The 24,602-nt window shown below is 43.2% G+C and overlaps 1 protein-coding gene across 7 annotated transcripts in view; it reads right to left on the bottom strand.

Moving 5' to 3' along the window:
• Positions 1-790: 790 nt before the first annotated feature.
• LOC131473684 (signal-induced proliferation-associated 1-like protein 2) overlaps positions 791-24,602 on the bottom strand; it is an 80,704-nt gene continuing 56,892 nt past the window's right edge. For 2 of the 7 annotated variants that reach the window (XM_058651122.1, XM_058651123.1), the window contains exons 11-21: positions 20,106-20,255; positions 19,002-19,105; positions 18,802-18,890; positions 16,753-17,126; positions 14,836-15,087; positions 11,762-11,900; positions 7,727-7,949; positions 6,259-6,390; positions 3,820-3,937; positions 2,345-2,426; positions 791-1,946 (exon numbers count right to left, since the gene is read on the bottom strand). In XM_058651122.1, the coding sequence (XP_058507105.1) occupies positions 1,800-1,946; positions 2,345-2,426; positions 3,820-3,937; positions 6,259-6,390; positions 7,727-7,949; positions 11,762-11,900; positions 14,836-15,087; positions 16,753-17,126; positions 18,802-18,890; positions 19,002-19,105; positions 20,106-20,255 (1,810 nt within the window). In that variant the 3' untranslated portion in view covers positions 791-1,799. Of the gene's footprint in view, positions 1,947-2,344; positions 2,427-3,819; positions 3,938-6,258; positions 6,391-7,726; positions 7,950-11,761; positions 11,901-14,835; positions 15,088-16,752; positions 17,127-18,801; positions 18,891-19,001; positions 19,106-20,105; positions 20,256-24,602 lie in introns of those variants that run through there. The other 5 variants (XM_058651124.1, XM_058651125.1, XM_058651126.1 and 2 more) reach the window with 5 other exon arrangements.

The following is a 24,602-nucleotide window of genomic DNA, read 5'->3' as shown; positions in this document are numbered from 1 at the left end:
TGGTTTTAAAAATGATGAAACATGGCTTGAAGAACTATGAACACAGACAAGCATAATAAAAACAATAACATTACTTTTTTTTTTTTTTTTACAACTACATTTATTTAGAAAAGAAAAAGAACGAAAACAACACAAAAGCAACCAGTGTCCCACCGGGGATGAGACAGTTTATGGAGGGATACATTTTTAAAAGCATACAAACCAGCAAACTGTATTCTAGCAGCATCCAAATGTTGGAATCTCCAAAAACATCATTTATATATTTAAATATATATCATTTTTTTTGCCCTGGCAAGCTACACACTTTACAACATACACAGAGCTTTATGTCTCCTTAGTGCAGAAAAAAAAAAAACCCCAAAAAAACTCAAAACAAATACCTTTAATAAAATAAACAACTTTAGGTTAAATAAGCTTAAATAATAGTGTTAAATACAAGACACTTCTGTGGCAGATATGTACAGAAATTAACACATTTGGCATTGTAAGTGTGGTTCACTGGCGCTCGCTCTAATGCTCTAGAAACCACTGCATAAGAACACAATTTGCTGTGAAACTAACCCCCAACACACACGCACGCACACACACACACACGCACACACACACGCACGCACACACGATTTTGTAACAGTGAGCCACAGACAAGGCTTGTGTTTTAAAACAACTAAAAGCAAAGAGAAACAATCCATTTACAACTAAGAGTTTTAGGCACAGTCTCTTCCTGTCTTATAAATACATGTCAAATACAACTGCTTCTCAACAGGAACTCTTAACGTTTGTGCTAACTTACTTATTTTTCTTTTTTTTTTTTTCTTTAACACAGTTTTATAACTACCACTTTGTTATTGCTAGGACATCGTGACAGTGAAAGTACTGACAGAACGTGTTTTGTAGGGGAAAAAGCACCTCGGAAACACCAGAATGACTGCCATGTGACCCTACGATACGACACTGAGGAAAAGAAAACGTGGAATAAGTTGAAAAGCAAAAAAAAAATAAATAAATGGCCCGAAAAACATCAAAACCTCAAAAATGTTGTGACTTTGGGAATCCAGAGAAGAGGAAAGAAAAGGGTCTCGAGTTGAGCTACATTCATAGTCCCCCCCCCCCACAGTACGCTTCACGACCGACACATGTGGATTCCTCTTGGTGCAAGCAGACAGTAAGTACCACTTCATTACGTCCAATACATTCCTCCCCTCCCCTCCCCTCCCCTCCCTTCCCCTCCACACCCCACTCCCTACTTTCCTTTGTCCATGACAGGCGGCAAAGAAACAGCTGTGTGACATTGTGCGCAGTAAGAGACAGTACAGCTGAGCATACAGTACAGTAGACTGACGTGACACACGTAGGTAGATTATATGTTGACTACAGTAAATGAGCGTTACATTCCACTACTGTAAGAAGATCCAAGGGACGCAAGCGTGCGTGCGGGGGGGGGGGGGGGGGGCGGGCCCTAGGGGGCGCCTTTCTCAGCATCTTTCCAGCACTGGATGTGACGATGTTTCCCTCGAGTCTTGTTTGCCCGTGTGGAGAAACCGTTAACGTAAGAAACAGCGCTGTACTGCCAACGGAGGAGGATCACAAAGCTAGGGTCCAGATCAGAGTCGCTCCATACATGGCTGCATGACTGTCTCCTAAGCTTTTTTTTATGAAAGTCTTAATTGCTCTGGGGACTAGTAATATTTTTGGGGGATTTTTAGGTTTGCTTGCCTGTGGATCATCTGGGAGTCTTAAGTCGGAGTTGAGTGGGAGCCCAGCTGGAGTGAAGACCATCTTTCTTTCTCTCTCTCTCTCTTTCAAGGCTTCTTATCAATGCTGTGAAAAAACCATTCTGTGAACTTCCTGAGCTGAGCCGACGCCGTCTGGCTCTCCTCCTGCAGTCGCATATTGTCCTGTCTCAGGTGTTGCACTTCCTCCTGCAACATCGCCTTGTCCTCCTTCTCCTGAAAACACCAACACACACACACAATCAACGCAGGGACAAAAATAAATGGGGGGTGGGGTCAACAAAAGACACGGCTATTACAAGAACATCCGTCTTTCATCAGTGCCGCGTAAAAAGCGGCGCATTAACATGGTAAAGCAGCCTTTTATCTGCCATTATAAAAGTGCATTTCCTCTCACATTAGCGGAGGTGGAGAAACGCCAGGCTGGGACACAATAAGGAAAGGAAACAGGATATTGAATTAAGTGGATGAGTTTATATTACGCAGACCTCAGGGCAGACATTAGTCTGTGTCTCGTTCTCCGAGCTGTGTGACACAGTCACGTGCTGTACGCTGATGTGCCCGATGAAGACATCGTCAAGACATTTATTTGACACATATCGACGTGGACTTACCTTCAGCAGGTCATTCTGCAGCTGCCGGAGAATCACCTCCAACTGGTTGACTTTGCCCGTTAGCGTGGATGGGGCTCTGCTGCTGGGGAGCACAGCATGAGCTGTTGTTAGGACTCATATTTATAACGTTAAAAAAAACAGAAGCTGATAATTGTATCTCTCTTTTAAACAGGTTTTATGGTCTGTTTAACCTATAAAATGCTGTGCTGATGTCCTTAATTGTGATAAATGTTAAGATCATAATCTACCATTAACAATAAACCTGTATTTATTGTGTGTGCATGACATTACAGATGACTGGGTTTCTGGTGAGTGACTGAGTCTGACTCGTTTCTGTAACAGAATGCTGAGCACGGTTTAACTTTATTTGTGTTAGTTTTATTATGTTTTGTATTGGTGGAGAACACTAACTATTTTCTGTAACACGTTTCCTGGAGAATGCCACTTTTTCAGCTTTAAAGAAATTCAATTTCATGTTCTCATGCATAGGGATGGGAATCAGTATCAGTCAGTATCGTAAAAATGTAAATAAAAAGTCATGTTTTGGGTTGTTTCTTTCTTCTTTTTGGGAGAACAAATATTTGTTCCACAGTTGGAGAATGATGTCTTTGAAATGACTCGGCACAAATGTGTTGCTAACAGCTTCATAGTTCATAAATGGTCTACAATGACTGTATCAGACTTATATTGGTATCGAGTTTGTGATATCGGTGTCGGACACACACCAAAAGTGTTATTGTGGAGTCTCGTGGAGTCTTATATTGTACCTTTTATTTTCTATTCTGAGTAAATAAATACAATATAATTCATTTAGCTGCTGGTCCATCTGCCAAGATCTACTTCTACAGCTATAAATCACTTTGCAAAGATCTTAGAAGCAGATTCACCAAAGAAATGTGTACTAATACTAAACTAAGTGGCTCCTGGTGTGAGACAAAGGTTATCATAATAAGTCCCTCGTTCCGAGCCAATGGACAACAGTCATTTTCATCATAGAGAAGTGCTCGATTGTCAGATGTAAACAGTGTGTGCCAAATGCTACACCGTCCAAAACAGGTTTGGCTGACGTCTCTGGACATTTTCCAAATCACATAAAGAGAGACGGAGCGGCTGATGTTAGATTAAAACTCTCTTAAACAAACACTCAGTGTTATGACTCAAGTATCGGCGCAGGTTGTTGTTTGTATGAAGTCGTCTAGACAGGTTGATCCACACCCTGCACCTTTGTGCCTTTTAGTTTTGTTAAGATGATAACACACCACCACCACCACCACAGCTCCAGAGATACAGGAGCAGATCCGTGCACACTGCTTCGTCGTGTGGAGAAATCTACTTGACAGGCTTGTTGTTGAGGTGCGGTTGCTAAGCTATGATTTGACAATCACTATTTGGGCGCGGGGAGGTTGAAGAGTCAATTATTCACTTGATAGTGAAGCATTGGTGCTTGTGTGTTTGTGTTTGTCTGTAAAGCCTACTCTGCTCCCAGTGCTGCTCCCTCCGCTTCCACCACTCGTCTGGTCAGCTCTCTGGAGATCTGCAAAGCCTCGGCGCGCTGCATGTCCGTCATGGTACAGAAAGACGCCACGCGCTGATCTGAAGACAGAACGGGTTGACACGACACGTTGTAATTCTCCCCTTCACATGAAAAACCCGGAAACTGGTTTAGAAATCTATTTCCTGGTGACATGCAACTAAAATAGAGCAGAATGACACATACGCAGGCAAGCATTCCTGACAGAACGGGCTGATTCATCCATGATTTGCATGAATGAATTGAAGAACAACCTAAGGCAGTCCTCTCGTGCTGAACTACCCAGACAATAAGGAACAAGCTGGCAAACAGCATTTTTTTTTGACTTTCATAGATAAAGTAAGTCCCTTTGGGTGTTGCTCTGGTGCCCTCATCCCTCTGAGTTTCCTTTGACAGCTGTTTGGCTCTTAATGGGCCGAATCCCAAAGAGCTGTAAGGCACCAGTCATGCTTGTTTTACCATATCAGGCCCTTAAGCTTGCACAGAGCCCCATGGAAAACTCAAACTTGGCATGTTATGCTTCAGGACTGCTCAGTTTAGAGGCGTAATGCTCTTTTCTTTAGAATCCACTCTCTTTCAAACCCTTGGTCTGAGACTAAAGATAGGAGGATCTGCATATTAATAGAAAAGATTAAGGAAACCCTCCCATTAATTTAGCCCCAAATGAAAGCTAATCCACTCCAAGACAAAAGCGGATGCAGCCCAGAGTTGTTTGCTCAGATGAGGCACGGACGGGAGGCCAAGCTTTCATTTACATATGAATGAACATTTTCATCGTATTTGATGGCTGCATCAGAAAGATTAAAGACTTTGAGGAAAGCAGTGATGAGCACAGGGCGGCAGCTCCGTCATATTTGCGTGACCCAGTGTTTTCCACAGATTTTGATTTTGTGGACAAAAGGCTAAAAAAAATAATAAAAAAATTCGGGCACAAAAAGATTACACTCCGGAGAGACGGTGACAACTCATGTGAGTGAACATGCTGTGTTGCATTTACTTGGGAGGATAATTAAAAAAAAAAAATCCTGTTGTTTACAAAAAGAGCTTGAAGTTATTGCATGAAAAGCCTTTAGTTGCTGAGCCCATTTTAATTCCATTTGATTCTACTTTCACAAGTGAGGCGAGCACAGTGTTTGATTTTCTTCTGGATGCTGCGAGCCAATCCAAACTGTCTTCCTCCATCGTGAATGTGAACCGTCTCTAAGGACAGACACGACCAAGGTGGTGAATACAACGAATGCTTTGCATCTCTGCCAACCTCTTTCCCTCCTGCCTGTAAACAGAGATGGTTAAACATATATTGCACAATGGCAGCCTGGAGCCACTTTCTGCTCGGCAACAAGCCTCCAGTGTACACAGCGCTTTACTGCGCCTGACGTGACAACTGCCTTCCTGCTGCCAGTCAGAGTCTGCATCATCTTCACTGACTCCACTCCTGTTAAATGACACGCTGCAGGCAATGCAGCAAGCAATGCATCAAAGAGGGAACTGCAGGATTCCTTAATTATCACAAATGACTGGTCACATGCTACGGTGCCTGCTCACTGGCCCTGGTGTCAGGTGGAGTTCAAGAGGAAAGAAACCTGAGGCATGTGATCATAGATTTCGTGATAGATGGAGGATACATGAGCATGAGAGTGGTCCAAAAAGGACTTTGCCTTTAAAATAAATAAATAAATAAATGTAATGACGCTGATCATGAAGTGGTAAAAGGTTTCAAAGATAGAGACTTGAAATAACATCCGTCATCACTCGTCCCAGAGTCAGTTTCCACCAAATACAAATACTCTAAATAAGCCATTCAGGTATTATACAAGTAAAAACGGTACATTTTAAAAAATTATAAGAAGAGGATCTGATGCTTTGGGACAGATGGACTGTCTATATTCTGTATTATATAAAGAGAGAAAATTCCATCTCTAATGAATATTCCGATTTAATGGATAAAAGGGCTTAGACGGGACCTGAAATCCCCCTCAGACTCTTAACCCAAGAGTTTAACGGTACAAGACACGGCTCTAAAAAAAATCTCTCCGCAAGTGGTGACTTGCTGGCTTTATGGTGTGAATATTGGCTCCATGTCTGTGCTGAGAAATGATGGCTACATTTTCCAAGGTACAGCGCTTGATGGGAATCACAATGGAGCTTAGAGCAGAGGAGCAAAAAGCAGATGGATTCCCAAAGGTCACCTGCTACAGCACTTAAGAGACACTAGAAGAAACACACAGCGCACACAAACTTCACATGCAAGCCAGAGAGCCCTTGAAGATTGCACACACACACACACGGATGCACATATGCTAAGCAGCCAGGACAGTTAGGCGGAGGAGGAGGGGGGGGGAGGGTTGAACAAGGTGCCCGCAGCTTCAGCCAGGCTGGTTACCTTCAAAGGCTCGTGCTGCATCAACCAGGTGGGACCAGTCCAGGTCTGAGGCAGTGTCTGGGAGAGGCATGAGGCCTGGGTCGCTGAACTTGGACCTGTCCGCCAAGGAGCCGTCAGAGAACCAAAACTCATCTGCAGAGACAGGCAGGCACTCGGATCAATGTCTGGGCCTGGCCTGACTTTAAGGACCAATCTGAGCGGTCCATCAGTTTGCATCAGACAAAAGGGTTTGGGAGAATAGAGACGCTTAGAGGGGGAAGGCAGAGGATTTATTTGAACTTTTATTTGTACACACTGTAGTTTGTCCTTGCTCACTAGTAACTCCATCCCAGTCAAACCTTCACCTCAGTCCAACTCTAATCCAGATGCTCCTAAATCCTCCTTACGGTTGTAAGCAATTTAACTTTCAAAAGACTTGATCAGTGTGACAGCCAGCATGACAGATAACATTACTTTTTCTGCATTGCACACACGAGGCACAGTCTGAGAGGCAATAAATGACTTGTCTAACTGAATGTCTTCATGTTTCAATCAATGGCTCCTTTGCATCCTCCTTTACTCCCTCTCTGTCCTGAAAGACAGGAGACGCGATAAACAAGCTGCCATTCTGCAGAGGGGCGTTCAGAAACACCGCCGAGTGGAGAAGCTGAGAGTAAAGCGCTTGAGGTGACGCTGACACTCTGCTTTCAATTTATCCAGCATCTCCGGGCTTAAGTGATTCACTGTTTACCAAACCGGGCTGTTCCAGTAAGCCTGTGTGCTCATCTACCCTTCAAAACAATCAGGAATCCATCAGGTTGACAGCCAGAAGAGACTACAGAGAGAAACATCTTTCCAAAAGCCATTTCCCATCTCATGACGGTAGCCAGAGACGGGTGAGGAAAAAGTATGATAATGAGATAGGAGGGAAGGAGAAGGGTGCCAGGCAGCAACTGATGAATGAATGAAACGTTATGTATGACAGACACTGTGACACTCCTGATGGAGAAAAAGGTATGTTCATGTCAGAGATCTTAAAGACCTGCAGCGGGCACAGGCAGGACACATCATACCTCTCATTGCCAAGACACATTCAGCTGATGCTGGCAGAACAGTGGATAGGGAATACTCGCCAGCAGTGGCAGGTGTCTGCTTAATGCAGATGGAGCGACATGCCCCCTGCAATCTGCACGACACTTCACCCAATTCGAATTAGTTGGCTATACTGAAGAGTGTTCACCAGTTGTGCTAATGATATTTACAACCCAAGTGGCTCTTCAAACGAGTATCTATATCCTGGCTCTTGTGCCAGACAAGAGGGGTGATAATCCAAGAACAACATGCAGAGGAAGTCTGTGGCATTTTAACGAGACGGTTCACAATTATCTTCCTCTTCTCGTCTCGTCTCTGCAGCAGCTTTGGTTGAATCAAACATTGCACACGCTTGTGCACCAGCCAGACTAGTGACAATTTTACCGTCTGTACTTACTTCTTAGGTTGGATGCGCCCTGGTTGTGGATCATGCGTGGCGGCAGTGTGCTGTGGTAAGGTGGGGTGGTGCTGAACAGGATGTCATTAGGCATGGCTTGGTCCAGCATGGAGCTGTGCGAGCTGGTGTAGGACGAACCCTTGCGGTTACTACTGCACACACTCTCATCTGACAGCGTCCGGTACAAGGAGCGCCTGGGTGACAAATTGCCTACTGCTGACACCTGAGAGATGGAAAAAGGATAAGAGATGTCAAGAGATGGTTACAATAATACGAAGGAGCCGGATGACCTCCAAACCCACTGACGGCACCTTTCCTGCCTTAAAGCCGCACAGCAGGTTTATATGAGCGACCAGTTGAAGGGATCGGCGTCAGGAATCAATTACGGCCTATGTTGTCAGGAAAATGCAGATGGATTGAACACAGCTGGAGAGTGTCTGGTGGAGTGGGGGGGGAATAGGGAACAGGGCTATTGAAGGTGGTGGCAGAGGTCACTGTGCTGAGACAGCCAACAGACACTGAGCCTACTGTCAGACACTGTAAAAACCAGAGTACACCATGTAGCTGCCACAATACAAGATGGAAAGAAATGTTGTCAGTGCAAGGACAGCCAGAGGAGTCTTTAAAATACTAACACAGCAAACCACACACTTGTTTCTACATCGGACTGAAAGCAGACACAGTAAGTGGCCTCTTGGAAAATCTGCACCCTTCTATTCATATACGTTAGATGCGGACGATATAGCCAAAAAAAAGTCACTAATTATGGTAATTTCTTATGATTCTACGATCCCATTTTGAAGTAAAATGCACAAACATTATATTAATATCCATTGACCCTCTGTCATATTGCTATTAAAGAAAATTTGTATTGCAATATACATATATTGTTATTGAATTATTGTCCAGCCTTAGTATGAGTTTGTTCTGTGAGGCTCAGAACAAGTTTGCATGTTTACAAGCCGAAATAAATCCAATGAGAACAAATCTGTGAAGCTGAGCTTATGAAGTTCTTATTAATATTGGATGTGCACATTGTGAATGCTCCAGAGAACGGCAGCACTGTGAGGGATGTCTTCTGACAACGGGAAGAGGCCGTGTGGATACTTGAGTTTCACGACCGTGGCGATAGTTTTCACAGAGGACCTCTTGTTTAAACACACAAAACCACAAACACCAATCCCATCCGTCATTGTGCCGTTTAGCTCACATAAATATTGCTGGAGTGACATCAAAAGTGACCACAAATGATATGCGGGGCAGTTGGCAAGATGGGTAAATGTCTGCCTTTGGCTTCCCAGCTGTGACCAACGTTAGTCTGGTATCCCCACAAGCCAACACCCAGCCATCTCCATTTCAAAGACGCACAAATCGCATGGTGAGAATTTAACAAACATGTAGTATAAAGACAAATACTGGGATTCAGCGTTCATACACAACATCTTTGACTTAACATGGTCGCCTCTTATTGCTAGTCTTCCCACCCAGCTTTACAAGATTAGAGCCCATAAGGTTCTCACTCATCATTTAAACGGGATTTGCTGCACTTCTATAGAAAGCAAAAATTGCAGATTTAGGGCTTCTGTAAATTGAGTCATGGTAAATGAAAGCATTTGCGATAGAGCTTAGTGTTTTTCAGAAACATGAGGGGAGAGGAATTTTTATCTGAAGTACAAAATAAGGCTCTCTGAACACATACTGGCACAGGTTAACACAGCCTGCTGTGCACAATACGCACAGCATATTGAGTTAATTAAACCTGCAAGATTAGGGATTATTTTAACGTGTCTAAAATGCACCTCGGCTGGCAACAGGCTCAACCTGAAATAACCTTTAATCTGGTGTTCTTCTGTACAACAGCAACACCCTTATCAATCCAGGCAGCAGTGACACATCCACTGAGATTTCTCCTGATTTCCCCAGACTTCTTCCCTGCTGCACACATTGAACAAAAACAACCAGCTTTGACGTGCCACATGGGAGGATGTGTTGGACAACCACCTTTTCAAATGCTTTTTTTTCTTTCTTTCCCACAGGAGGTTCAAAGAGGAATGCTGTGGGAGAATAAGCTGTGAGCGGCCTTTCCTTTACGTCAGCCACACAATAGTCTGCCTGTCTGTGGAAGGGCGTCCCAGCGGACACTGCAGCTGGCAAGGAAAGTCTCCCTGCACCTGCTCACCCACACAAAGAATGACAATGGGTGACTACTGAACTAACTCACACATTAACCTTTACTGTATACTCTCTTTAATTACTCGGGAGACTAAAGTGAGTCGGATTGCATTAAATCAGAGATAAATCAATGACGTTTCCAACACTGTCATTACTGTAATTTGATTCCTAGCTGATGATTGAAAACATGCAGCCCCAGTGAAGCTGCTCCCAGAAAAGAACAGTATGTGTGTTCATTGATATCAGATGTGTATATGGTTGTGTCTGGCATTGTGCCCTCCCACATGGATCTCTCTCCCAGATTGCTTTTCCACACACGCCGCATTATTGCACCGAAACAGACGGGAGAGTGCGATTACAACAAAGACCATACTGCCCTTTGAATCCGACAGGCAGCAACCAGCACCTTTGTACTGGTTACTGCGCGTTCCTTCTCTGTGGGAAACACAATAGAGCTGAATGAAGGGAAATCACAAATCAGGCCTGATACACTCACTCAGACTTGGGCCGACATTGCCTGTTCTCTTATAAGCATGACATTTTATATACTGCGAACAACAGTGCATGACAGCAAGACAAACTAATCAGTGCAGTGTGCTGCTTCATGTCACGGACACAGGCCCGGATGTGCCAGAGCACATGCTAGTCTTCTCAGGGGATGCAGCGCATTTGTATTAGAATTGAGCATCATCCAAAAATAGTCCATTTGTAGGTCTCCCGGGTCTCTTCCTTGCAGATAATGGATGGGGGATGGGGGATGTGGGACGGGAACTCAAGATGCAATTAATAGAGTCTGCAGGACCCGAGATCATCAAACATCGATGCACTCTCCGCGACTTCCTGCCTTTAATCCATGACATCCTGACTGATCAAACTCCGGTCCATTATAAATTAAATTAACCGAACACTCAGTACAAGTCAGTTGGGAATGAAAGAGTCATGTGTTGGGAGAGACAAGAACTATTGGTCCTGGTGCTCAGCAGCAGCAGCAGCAGCAGCAGCAGCAGGGCCGCAGATAAGAAGCAGCAGATGTTTGTCTGCTTTTACTTGCTTCCTAGCAAGAGGTTACCTGCTCTGGTTCTGGCCTTGAATATAAAACGGCTGTTAGTCAGCAAGAGGAGATAGCTGTGAGGTCCTTACAGTGACGTGACAGCGTGCTTTCAATCATTGCTGCGCAGAATCAGTAGGTTTTTCCTACGCTTGTTCAAAAAATGTGCACGATCATATAATAATGCTTTGTTTACAAAGACAGTTTGTTATTTTTCCCTCCATCGGTCACTGTTATCTACTCAGTGGACGTGTTAGTTCGCTGGCGGCAACTGATGCACTGCCAGCGCATGTCGCGCTGTTCAGATGAGCAGAGTGACTGACTGACTTCACAGCTGACTTTATGATTTAGATGTGGTCAGCTTAGTTTATTTGTGTTTCCTCTCGACCTGTACTGTCAAGAAGCAGGAAAGACAATTCTCAGTCTTCTTTTTGTATTAATATATTATGTATCGATCTGGCTAACCCCCGTGATTATCTTTCAACCTCCAAATGGATGGTGAATCAACAAAAACTGTAGTGCGTAACTTTTGAAATGACTGACACAGTGCTGATTAAGCCCTACAGCTCCGCACCATTCTCACTGTGTTTCTCAGTAAAGGGGTGTTTAAATCTCCTGTTGCCCTTTGGACTCACATTTACTCCCTCAGTCAGATCTGACAGAACCCGTTTTCAGATAAATGCATACAAATAATCGTCACGTTCACAAAAGACCAAACTGAGGCAGAATAACAACATTATTAACAACAAAAATCACCAAAAGTCACACACAGCGGCGTTACAGAGTAGTTTGTCATCCAGTCACAATGACCTCACCTTCCGAGACCTGTCCTCTCCCGGAGGGCTGTCAGGCAGCATCATTTTAAGGTATTCTTCTTTTGAGAGTCTCTGCAGTGACTCTCCATCCTGCTCAGCTGCCTGGAGCCGGCAGGCCGCCTCCTGTGCATACAGCTGTCTGTGGAAAATACAGAAAGCACAGAAGAGCAGAGCACGTCAGAATAATCACAAGATGCAATCTGCAAGGGAGGCCTGAAGCCATCGCAGCTTGGATTGAAAGGTGGCCCCTTGCTATTTAGAAGATAATGTCATTATCAGACAAAGGGGTTTAGGTGAACTCTGTCCCAGCATGCCAACAACAGGTGCCTCCCTGTACATTGCTAGTCATGTGATCGTGGGGTAACAGGGATGGACAGGGAGCTAGGGAGAAAAGGCATTTCCAACATCACAATGTTACATCTCTCGGTGTTAAAACTAGGATTAAAAAGACTGTGAAGGACATAGCCAAACATTGCAAGAGGGAGAAAAGGTGGAGAAAAAGAGGTGTTCATGACAGATTAAACATTCCACAAAGCCACAACAGTGAAGGGAGGACGCGACCGACCTGGCTGCTGAAGTCATGTGGCTGTGAGACCTCTGCTTTTAGTGAGCCGTCTGTGAGCACGACACACTGAGTGATGTTGGCAGGGTGCTAGATGGCCACGGGGGGGACACACTAGACGGTGAGATGATGGGACAGCCTGGCTTTGATGGTTACCTAGAGACACTATTGCTCAGAGTGTCCCCAGTTTAAGCCGTTGGCACCATGGTAACCAAGCCCTAAATACATAGATGGGTATTGCCAGAAGCATTCTGACGGATCTATGAGATTTCTGGCTCAAAAACAATTACTCTGTTCTCCAGGCTAACTGTTCTGTTTATTCACTGCTTGGGTGTTAAAAGTCCCTCTGTTATTGTACAATTTGTTTAGAATCACTCTGGGATTAAGGGGAGAGTGGAACAATGAAAAGGTCATGACTTATGAAATTAAATATAATTTCTGTTTCAAAAATAGCTGTTTCAAATAATATGGAAAGTTATGATGTACCTATTTTTGCTTCTTCCCTTGCCAATGGTGGCAGAAAATAAAGAACAAACCGCATTAGAGGTGAGGTAAGTGTAATTACAACGTCCCTGATTAGAGAAAATGCTCACAAAACACAGATTAAATCATTTGTAACTGGGTAACTGCATAAAATGCAATGACATAACATTGCTTGATTAATAATTTGATAATATCCCCCTTGGGTATACAGTGCTTGGATGAAGTTGAAGCACACTCATTTTCGCTTTTAATTTTGCTGTAATTTCAGAAATGTGCTCATATCTTTATCAAGAGAGAGGCTGAATCAGGGTCTGACAGACAGACAGACAGATCCTGTGGGAGATAAAGCAGAAATGTCACAGCCACTGAACCACAGCTGGCCGCCTTCCACTCTCAGCATGTGCCACATGGCAGGGCCAGCACATTACAGAGGAATAGGGTGGTGGTGGTCTTGGGACAAGGGAGGGGTGTGGAGGGTGGACTGGGTCAGATCAGGGCCACTGGGTTCACTTTAAGTGACTTTGTACCTTGAACGCTCGTGAAGCATTTTGAGAAGGAAGGCTAACAAGCTCTCCGCTCCTCTGGAACAAGAAGCAGAAGCGAGAAAGAAAGAGCTGAGAGTTAGAGGCATTTCTACAAATCCAACGTTACATGCAGTGTCCGGGGGGAGGGAGGGAGGGAGGGAGGGGGGTGAACTTCATTATGTTAGAACAATATCTGTGAGTATCATTAGAACATTCATCACGAGGCACTGTTATGTAAGATGAAATAAAAGTGTAGGAATATATAAACAAACAATGGGGAAAGATAACTTGATTATGGAGTTTTTTCATAAGTTGGCAGAAAATGACTTCAGTGCATGTGATCAATCACACAAGCCTTAAGTGGCAAATTTCATAGCCTGAATGAAATTACTTGGGAGGAAGAGCCAGGGGTTTTTACCGGGGCAAACTGCACATTCTTTCCTCACAAATATGCCCCAAGCACGCTCACACATACAACCTGCACTCACACACACACACACACACACAAGTCAAAGCTGGGTACAATAAACCATTTAATCATGAAACAGATGCAGTCGGTCATCTGTGCTCATATCAAGTCTGATGGGAGTCTACGTTCTGAACCTCGCCGTGCTGTTGTACTGCTATATTTCTGCAAGGCACAGTGTGGCTGGTGTCTTTGCACTGTAGATTAGATGCTGATCTGGTAGCGGCTCAGCACCAAAATCCACAGGGACAGGGCTTCACGGGAGCAATCAATAACCACAAGTGACATGTGCCAAGTGTATTATGTCAGCAGCTTCATTGAGCTTATTTATTTTGTGGTTGTCAGTTTCAATCACGGCCAGTTAATGCACTCTGGGTGGGCTGATGGAGGGACACTTGTACTGGAATGGGTTTTGCACAAGTGCAATAGTGAGTCTGTAAGGAAACAGCTCGACACAGAGAGAAACTTACATTCATTCATTCATTCATCCATTCATCTTCTACCGCTTTATCCTCCACAAAAGAGTGTCCAATTAACCTCTGCATGTATTTGGACATGTGGGACGAAACCCAGAGAAACCCCCACGCACACACAAGGAAAACACGCAAACTCCACAACTAGCAACCTTCTTGTTGTGAGGCACTGAGAGAAACTGTTTTTTTTTTTTAAGTCATTTGCTTTACCGCTCTCTGCCATAACGTCAGGTTCAAAGCCGCTGTGAAACATCAGCGTGAAGAAGGAAATATTCAGTACTAAATATGAATCAAGACTTCTCCCTTCTGTTTGGTGCGCGTTCTGCTGCCGAAGCCCCAGTAACGCGCAAATACACAGGGGAACCAGACGAGAGAACAATTCCCATGATCCCATGCTTCCCATTAAAAATAGCTCTTTTGTTACCGTTTTGATTGAGAGTCCCCGAGCAGCAGAAAGTTCATACTGCGCTTGAAAGTAAACCATCCGCGAAAACAGAAACCAAACTGCACTAAGTCCAGCTCTGTGCATACACACATCCACACCCCCCACACACACACACACTCACCCACACTCTGAAATGTTGGGAGGTCCCTCAGTGACTTGGGCTTCATCATCATCATCATCATCATCAGTCCTCTTCAAACCCACTGGCAGTTCAGGCTCTGGCAGTGTCTGTCCACAGGCCTCTGAAATAGGCCCCTGCTCTGGCTCTGGCCCTGAATTGCTGGTCTGAGGAATGGTGTACACCTTGGAGGAGTCAGCTGACACACAGTATCTGGCCCCACGGGCGAGTGGACTGCCAGAATGGTGTGAGCCACTAATCAGCGAGAAAACAACAAAAGCATAATGTAACTCAAAAATGAATGAATGAATAAATTCAAAAAACAGACAAAAAATATGAAAATATAAGAAGCAAAACAAAGTATTGAGAATGAAAAAGGAGGAAAACCCACTAGCAGGAGCGGCTAGTTTCCAGGTTGAGAAATGGGGATGATTTTAAACTCAAAAATAATTCTGCGGAGCTTAGCGCTGCTGTTGACTCATGGTGACATAATTCATTTTTCCGTCCACATATAAGCGTATTCCAGCTAATCTGCCTCTAGCCTACATTGGAATATGACTCACATCCAGTCTATATGAGTGTGTCTGCTCCTGCTGCACTTTGTCCTTTCACGATTTAGTCAAATATCAACTGACAGGATAGATTAAAGGGTCACTGCATTAAAATCACGAAAACATTATATTTTTCCACCGAGTGGTTTCAATCCACTATATGAAATGTATGTGATATTTCAGTTGATAAAGATACTTCTTTCTCTTGGGATGCATTTGTGTACACCATACCACACACTGTATCTGATGGGAAGCTAATCTCCACCCGGGCCACACCCCACAAATTGTGCTCCTACTGTTTCTCCATTTGTTCGACTGACACTCAGGTGTCAAAGACCATTAAATAAAAAGGTGGGTGGCATTGGAATAGTCGAGGTGATGGCATGTGCTCTTTCCTAATTTCCGACTGATATCCTCGACTGGACAGTTCTGACACCTCCCACACAGCTCAATGATCTGAACAGATTGTGGTAACATAATCCTGTGTGGCATAAATAAAAAGATACTCATTCTATTTCATAAAGACAGATTGTGAGTGGCTTCAGGGCCAACCATCTCTGACAGCCCCCCTCTATCCCAGATGGGGCCCAGTCTGGTGAGGAGAACTTGGACTATGGCACGATGAAACCCCCCCCCCCCCCGACGTTGCTCCCACCTGATAGCAACGCCACCCACCAGCTTCAGCACAGCTGGGGGAGTCAGGCTGTGGGTCTGGAGTGGGGGAGCTTGGAAGGGGTGAAAAGGTCAACAGCAAGAAACCATCCTTTTGTGCATGCGCGTGTTCAACAGGACAGTCAATGGATTGAAAAGGGTGGCGGTGCTGGTGTTTGTGTGAATGCACATATGCTCGTCTGAACACAGTGGATTGTGCCCGAGCCATGTGCCCTAGAAAAAGGCGTGATTTTTACTCAGCGGGCAAATCAATGACGCCAACACACAAGGATTGAGTCACAGCAGAGTAAAGCAATTAACCACAGAAGAAAAAACATCCAAGTTGCCAGTGCCATAAGCCACTAAATATAGGGAGATAAATACTGTGAATATTGGATTGGGTGAATATTAAAGGACATTACGTGTCCTTGTGAGATGCCAGATCGTCACAGATTCAATGCTTCCAGGCATGGAGAGAATGCTCTCTGACTATTCAAACTCCCCCATGTGTGTTTGATTTCATTGAATGTGGTGACTGCAGAGGCATTCAAATATAATTTCATAGCCCACTGGTCATGTATGTACGCTACTACAGTGTTTACACACTAAGTCCACATTGTCTTTATTTTAACCCAACAGTCGGAAAAAGAAAACAAGGAAATTACAAATTTAACTGGTCATTTAAAAGAAATAAAACACAGCTGTTTCTGCACGATACCTTGAATGGGAAGAGATCTCACTGAGGTCTCCAATGCTGCCCTCCGTCCCATGACTAGACATAATGGCAGAAGCATAGCCCTGCGGTAAATACAGTTTCCCATGGTCCTCTTCTGATGTCCGGTCTTCATGTTGCTCCGACACCCATGGGTGTCCCTGCTCTCCCATCCTGCTCTGCAGCAGCACCCGAGCCCCAGGGGCCATGCAGGGATTAGTGTCGATGCCGCTGTCGGTAGACGCCCCTTTGATGTAAGTGAGGCCCAGCATCTCCGGGTCCATCAAGTCTCCAGAGCCAAAGTGCTTGTCATCGCTGTTACTGGAGGCGTTGCTTGATAGGGTGTTGCTACTTGAGTGGCTTGAGTTTTTATCACCCGTCTGGTACAGAGACAGAGACAGAGACAGAGACAGTGAGCTAGATAATGCAGTAAATCAGAGGCCAAGCAACAGCTGCAGATATATATTTTTTTTTTTACGGCTGTTAAAATGTTCAATACAAAAGAAAGGAGGGTTTAATCACCACAAGTTTATGTGAGTGTGACTGAAGCAACAGCCATTGATACTGTCAGGCAAGCAGACAGCAACTAGGAGAACTGCAAACAGAATATACGGGGAATCCATAAAAGCTTCTGGTGTATGATATTTTTATCAATTACTTTCTTTATCAAGCCAGAGTTATCACTAGTTTATAGTCGCCACAGAACTTCTGACAAAAATGACATCGTCTACACTGGTAGCTGGGTGTGTGAGGGCTCCAAACGTTGTTGCGGTGCTACATTGCACATGTCTGAATTTATGTCTGAACTATGCTCAAACAATGGAGGCATCAGACTGGCCAATTTGGCAAATGTTCCCTTGGTCGCATCCAATGTGTTTGTCTTTATAAGCAGCTGCACTGACCAGATGTTTGTGGAGACTCGGGGAGGAGTTTGTATGTTGTCACTATCAAAGCCACACAGGGAAGTTTCACGTAAACCGTATCAAACACTGTGCGAGACTTCCCACATCCATCACACATCACTTTTACTTGCTAAAATGTGTAAAAGAGAGACTTACAATGTTTGGGGGAAAAAAGGCCATTATATATATTAGCAGACATTATCTAAATGACTTCCTGTTTATCCAGACAGCAGCCCTCTGTGCTTGCTGTAGAGGTCAACGCCATGATGTTTAATGTGAGTATAAACAAGGCTTAAGTTGATCCACAGTGTAGGACAGCAGCATTGCAAGTCAATTTGTTTGAGCCGCAAAATCCCCTTCAAAAAAACCCCAAAAAAAACCTAAACAAACAATGTTTTATTATAGAAACTCTGGCCTCAGGACTATGAGCGCTCATGTTTTTTCTTCATTATTCTATGTTTGAACACCACTAATTTACAGAGGCAACTTCAATCATGTCACATCAAAAAACACAGCTACTCTGGTTTGACAAAACAAGCTCTGTATATAAGGAGACTGGTTTAAAATGGTATCCACTGGCCTTAGGTGAAAGCAATACATGCAGAGCGTGCAGTGAGAAGATGTTCGCTGTATGTGCCAGCCTCCAGCATCAAGGAGAAAGTAAAAGGAGTGGGCACATGGGCCCCGAAAAAATAAATGAGATAGCAGGGAATAGGGAAAAGGGGAGGATGAGTGAATGAAACGCTTATATATTCAACCTTCTAGGAAAAATGTGTCCTAGAAAAATGTGAGGCAAACACAAATGGTGAGGAGATGAGACGCCTGTTAGTAGGCTGATGAAGGGACAATGACAAGTGCAAATAGCGGTCGGGGTGGCTGCATGGTGTTGAACATCAAAATTGAAATGGTGATTGCTGTAAATATCGTAAACAAGGACAATCAGCCTGATTTAAACAACAGCGTGGGGTGATGCAGGTCTGACAGTGCCATGCAAAACACTCTAGTCTAAATACGGCACATATGCAGTAGAGGCTTGCATTAAAATTTAAAATCCCGCGCCCCTTAAAGCAAAGCTGACAACAAATTTGGAAACACTTCCATTCCATGTGGGTAGCTTCTGTCAAACTGAGGTGAAAGTAGGTCACTTATTTACCCTGGACAGCTTGTTGGGTGAGTCTTTTCCTCCTTCTCTTTGCTTCAGAGGGTTGAGGATCTTGGTGGAGGGAATGTGCCATTTGGCCTCTGTGCACCAAGAACAACAAGGTTAGAGTAAAGAAGTAGCAGGTGTGAACAGACAGACAATCATTACAGGAGCGTGTGATAAAAGCCCTGGGTTACTGCAAAGAGATTCACCTGCAGATCTGGTCCTCTCAAGTGTGGGCTCTCTTTCCCTGTGGATCTCCCCATCGCCGCTCTGCATGTCCCCTGCATGCTCATGAAGAATAGGGGAGGGACATCTGCAACAAGAAAAGGGGTTATAAATGACTTTTTGCCTATAGAATCATCAGGTCTTCTCTACATGGAGAAAGGATTTAACATAGACAGCAATTAGCTCAAGATCCTTTGAGGATGAAATCACTTGACGTGAGCTTGTAATATAATAAAAAAGAGCTGCCAGACAATGCTGACAAGAGACTTCCTTTCATTGGCCTAGCTATGCCAGGACCTCTCTGGGTGTTGACAAAAGGGAAAGAGCAGCACATTTTTCAACACAGGTCTTAATTAAACCATAAAGAGCTAATAAAGGTTACAGGAGATGAACAGAGACCGCAGCGTCTCCTGCTCTTTAACACAGACTCTTAGTGGAAATCAATGAGCCAGTCAGCATGTGTGTTGTTCTGCATCATGGCAGCTCTGACAGGCCACGGTGATCCCTGAGAGTTCAGAGCACTTCTGAAGCTCCTGACAGAAAAGCAACAGTGTGGAGCTAAGGCTCTTGTCATGGTGTGTAACCGCTTACAGACAGACACCGGTCTCTGATGGATTCTGCTCATGTTCAAGACTCAGTCTGACAGATGTTACACCTTGTGTGGCGCGGGGGCCGGCAAACCACTATATGACCGAGAGCAGTAAAAACAATATTTCAGAGTATTTCAGTGAGATGTGATTTGATCTGTGCAGAATCGAGAGCTAAACACTTCAAAAGGTAAAAAACAAAGTGAATTCTACTGATAGGTTGACTGGATTAACGGCTCTTGTCCTTGCCCGCCCCTGCACTCCGTCAGTGAGGTCTGATGATTTTACTTTACAGAGTAGCATACGCACTAGCATGCAATTTTACATCACTTCTGTTTACAAAAACACTGTAAAACTGTACAAACTCATTTACAAAACGTTAATTTAACCTCACTTTTCTCTATAAAAATTTTAAAAAGTAGGAAAAAAATCTCAAATGTACAAATGCATGAAACTTATCACTTTCTCTCTCTTAAAATCCCTCTCTTCTTTCCTACTTACCCATCGTATCCAGGCTGCTGGGACCAGGTGCTGCTGCTGCCGCACGGACCTGGATCACTGGAGGAGGACTGGTTACTGGGGGAGCTGCGGTAGTGATGGTCTCCCTTGTTACATGAGGTGATCTGGGGGTTCTCGATATCCTGCATTGTCCTGCAGACATAGAAGGCTTTAAGTTATACAAGGAAGAAACACAAGGCCATACACAGAGTATAAAAATGCAACAGTCCAGAATAACAATCTGTGTTCCTTCATTTTCGCATCTAAACCTGCAGAATGAATAAAAAGATGCAGGAGGTTAAGTGGTTAGATACCCGACTGTCCACATGGTGTCATGTCTTTGCGAAGACGTTTCAAAATAATAGAGAAAATCTCTCCACACTTAGACCTTTACAGACTTTTTACTTTCCACCTTTTGATGTGCACACTCTAAGTGTGTGGAGATGCTCAGGTGCACACAGGTGCTGCTGCCACAAGATCCTGGACCAGGAACATTTGATCATTTTGAACTAGAGGTCAACCAATATGGGATTTTCTATGGCTGATAATTGAAAAATCAGTGGCTGATAACTCATGTTGATTTTTTTGGCCCATATAATTGGCCAATTTTCGCTTTTTATTCTCTGCCTGATATATAAATATATACTGATATTTAAATGATAACAAACAATACAAACATTGCTTACTTCACTAATCGGTTATTGAACAACACCAATGGTCTTTCTATCCAGTCTATATTTTATACCTGGCAACTACGTACAGACGAAAAAAAAAATTATATTAAACACATGAAATAGGTTATCAACAAAAAAAAAACTTGGATGGATGAAAAATAAAGTTTTATTTTTTTTTGATTTAGCCACATTTACCAATTTCCTGAGAACAAAGATGCACACTTTGTAAAACTGACTGATAAATAAATAATAAAAAGCCAATGCCTGTGATTAAAAATTGGACGTCTACCTCAGTTTTTAGCAGTTTTTGTTCCCTCCAGCATCTTAGCACAGAATGAGCCAAGCAAAGCCGTAATTATTCTGCAGTTTGGACAAGACAGTGAAACCCAAATTGTCCTGTCAGGATGAGAGTGTGTGTTGGTCTGATGTGATGTATGAAAGTGTTTATCGTACGCGTGCGGAGGGTGGAACACTAGAAAAGCACTTCTGAAGTGCCAAAATTGTCATTCAAATTGTGGTTGATCAACTTATTTCTATTATAATAATTTTCCCACTTTCACATTTGTATTTCTGCATCTACTTTACAGATGTTACGAAGCAAAAGTCCAATTTTAGATTTTTATACATGCTGAAACAAACTTTCCCTCGCCGTGTGACCTTAATGACTATATTACTGGGTGTCACACGGGCGAGCACAGTGGAAAATCTCTAACAGAGTGCAGGAACTGTCAAAGACAGTGACGGTGTCATCGCTTAAGACAAACAGAAGGAGAGATTAGTTATGGTCGTAAAAAGCCACAGTGAGTAATCCAGATGGTAAAGCCCAAATTAAAGGCAGAGGTGGCTCGTGAATGTAAGAGGATGTTTGATATCAAACCTGACTTACCAAACACAAAAAGAGGTTTAGTCATTTATCTCCGCTCAACCTATCCAACGTGTATTTCACTGTCCTCCAATAAGCTCGGTTTAAGCCTGGTTTAATATCTAATGACAAGTGGATTTGCTTGCAGACAATGGCCCAAAAACAAACACTGGTATCTAGTTCTGTCTGTTGCCTGGAGGCCTTCCTTTTAACACCAAGAAGTAGGTTAGATGACCAGATGGAAATAGGATTGTAATAACATAATTCAAGTTGGCTTTCACATTATCACTCTGGTCTCCAGCTACATATCATATACTCTTCATATCTGCTTCTCATTCTCTTTGCTTCCATTTGTTTAAGGAGGAGTGCTTTTTTAATAACTTGATTTCACACACAGCCAACTGTGGCAGCTAATCTCTGTGGCCTCATGTGTTAACTTTGCAGTATGTCTAAGGAAGAAGGAAGAGAAGGAGTATAAAAATCAAGCACATTCATCAAGATTGGAAATGTGCAGATCATCTACCAAAAGCAATGGAGCACTTTCCTCGATTCTTGCAAAATCATTTCATTTCATGTTATGCCCTGTGTCTTCCCTCTTGCATTAGCCGTTTCTGCTTTGTCATCAGGTTTTCTTTGTTTTAACCTCAGCGGGAAACTGTCAGTAACTCAATCGCACCACACATCGTCAAACACTTTGGCCAGAATGCTACATTTCCTTCTTGGCTGAAGTGTTGCGTCTTCTCTGTCGGTCCAAGCACTTTAATGTGAAACAGCAGCTGCTGCTGCTTTTGATTCTCCTTCTCTTCCTCCTTCCTTAGACATAATGTTGACATCTTTGTGCATTGAAATAATACATGAGTCTGCAGAGATTATCAGTCTCCGTTGGCTGCATATAAGGCATCATATTTCACTGTAAGCAATCTGGATTTTGCTATAATGATGTGATGCGTCGTATAGCTCAGGGATTGCCAAACGCATAAGTACAATATACATAGAAATCTCAGCAAAGTTTGAACACAATTGATAAAAACAAGCTCAATATCTATTGGCAAAAGCTGGACCTACCAACATGTCTTTTTAAACCTTGTACTTTAACAACCAGGTTTTTCATTGATTAATCCCTAAGCCTCAAAATGTCCGTCTGGACTTTGCTTATTTTAACCATAAAAGGGCCAGAAAATGTCCCTTGAGTAAATGCTTTTGCCCTTTTTTTCCAGAATAACTTTCTAAATCTGGCAGTTATTTGAACAGTATAACACATATTTAAAATATATTTTTCGCAGTTTTTGTCTCAATGTCCAAAAACAGGCCATAAAATGTAAACTATGCACAGCCATTTTCCCCCACTTCTTCCCTTTCTGGCGATAAAAGGACGCTGATTCGCCGGCTTCCTGCAACAGCGCGAGTGAAATAACCGTAATAAATAGATGTTGTTCTTTGACGTGCAACTTCTCAGCTTTCCGAAACTGTTGGAAACATGCCGACGGTTTAACGTAATTACGGTAATGCAAAGTGCACTTGCGCGAACATGTTGTCTATTAATTTAACTATTTATTTTAACCACATACCCATTACTTTTAGTCGGTCTATCATCAGTCATTAGGGGGTTGCAAAATAATGTACAGGTTATTTTTTTTTATCTCATTGGTAAAGCTTAGTCTCTACACATAACAGGAGAAGTATGCACTGTTTTGACAACTACAGATGACTTACTCTCTCTACTGTCCACACATGCAGGAAAAATAAGCTCTGTGTATAAACTAAGTGCTTCTTCTTTTTTTTCTTTTTTTTGAAACTCAATTAAGCTTCACATTGATTTATTTTTGAAGAATATTTGACTGTAAAATAATCTCTCCTCTCCCCTGGCCTCTTCACTATATTACTCCTCCAGCTCCCTCCTCCACTCTCGCTCCCTCTGGGGTGCTACATATCGTGGTCCAGGAAGAGCACTCTCTTTGTTTCTGCAGTAATTGGATGAGATGAGCTGAGCCGTGTCAGTGTCCCATCACCTCCTCCTCAGCAGGGTGCAGGAAGAGGGAGGGAGCACAGAGGAGGAGGAAAACAGAGATAGAAAAACAGGAGTGAAGGAGAATGGAGCGCTCCCACCACTAGGAATTCTTATTAGGCAGAGAAGGCAGCCATTATCCCAGTATAGTCAGTGCAGGCAACACCAGGGGGGGTTGGTGTGACGCACTGGAAAGGTTATCACGACTGTAGGGGTTTTATTAGAACGAACAAATCACTGCTTTACATGGCTCGATGGAGATGTCCAAAAGTCGAGGACAGCGCAAAGCCTGAGTGTGGTCTTATCTTCCAAAAGGAGATGAAAGAGAAGCTGTGTATTCATGGAATTAAAATGCTCTATTTATACAGTATGTATGCAAATATTGGGGGGGCCTCAAAGCATTACAGTCAGGGACTACTTCAGTGTGTGAAGATGAAGAGTTCATCTTAAAAGCATTGGATCTTTTGAATGTCATGTTTGCGCACAAGCGTTTCCCTTTCAAAGCATTCGGCAGATGCTCGAGTAGAAAAAAGCTTGAAGTCAAAAATGCCTTAAGAGCATAAATGTGTTCATTTGTTTTGATACATTTTTGCATTTACACATTCATCCCAACCGCTATATATACATTTGCTGTGATGATACCTGAATACATTTTCTTTCTTCTTTGAAAGGAAGAAAAAAAGCAGGACATTTCTCGTCAGTGTCTCTAACGCTTTTACTATTTTAACCTTTAATGTGGTAAAAGCTTCCAACTGATTAATATGTAGTAGCAGTCACATATTGAAAATCAGAAATATAATAATCTATGACTCTATGACTATGAAGTGCCATGTTTGTTTATAGTCAGATTATAGAGTTTTCAGTTCAGATATTGACATTTTTTGTGTTTATCAACAAGAAACAGTGGGCATATTATCTTTCATGGTGGACATTCAGAATATTTTTATGTATGGCAATCT

Source organism: Solea solea, chromosome 15, assembly GCF_958295425.1.
Source record: "Solea solea chromosome 15, fSolSol10.1, whole genome shotgun sequence".
Lineage (NCBI taxonomy): Eukaryota > Metazoa > Chordata > Actinopteri > Pleuronectiformes > Soleidae > Solea > Solea solea.
The sequence above is the reverse complement of the archived record's forward strand: the minus strand, read 5'-3'. Positions and strand labels throughout refer to the sequence as shown.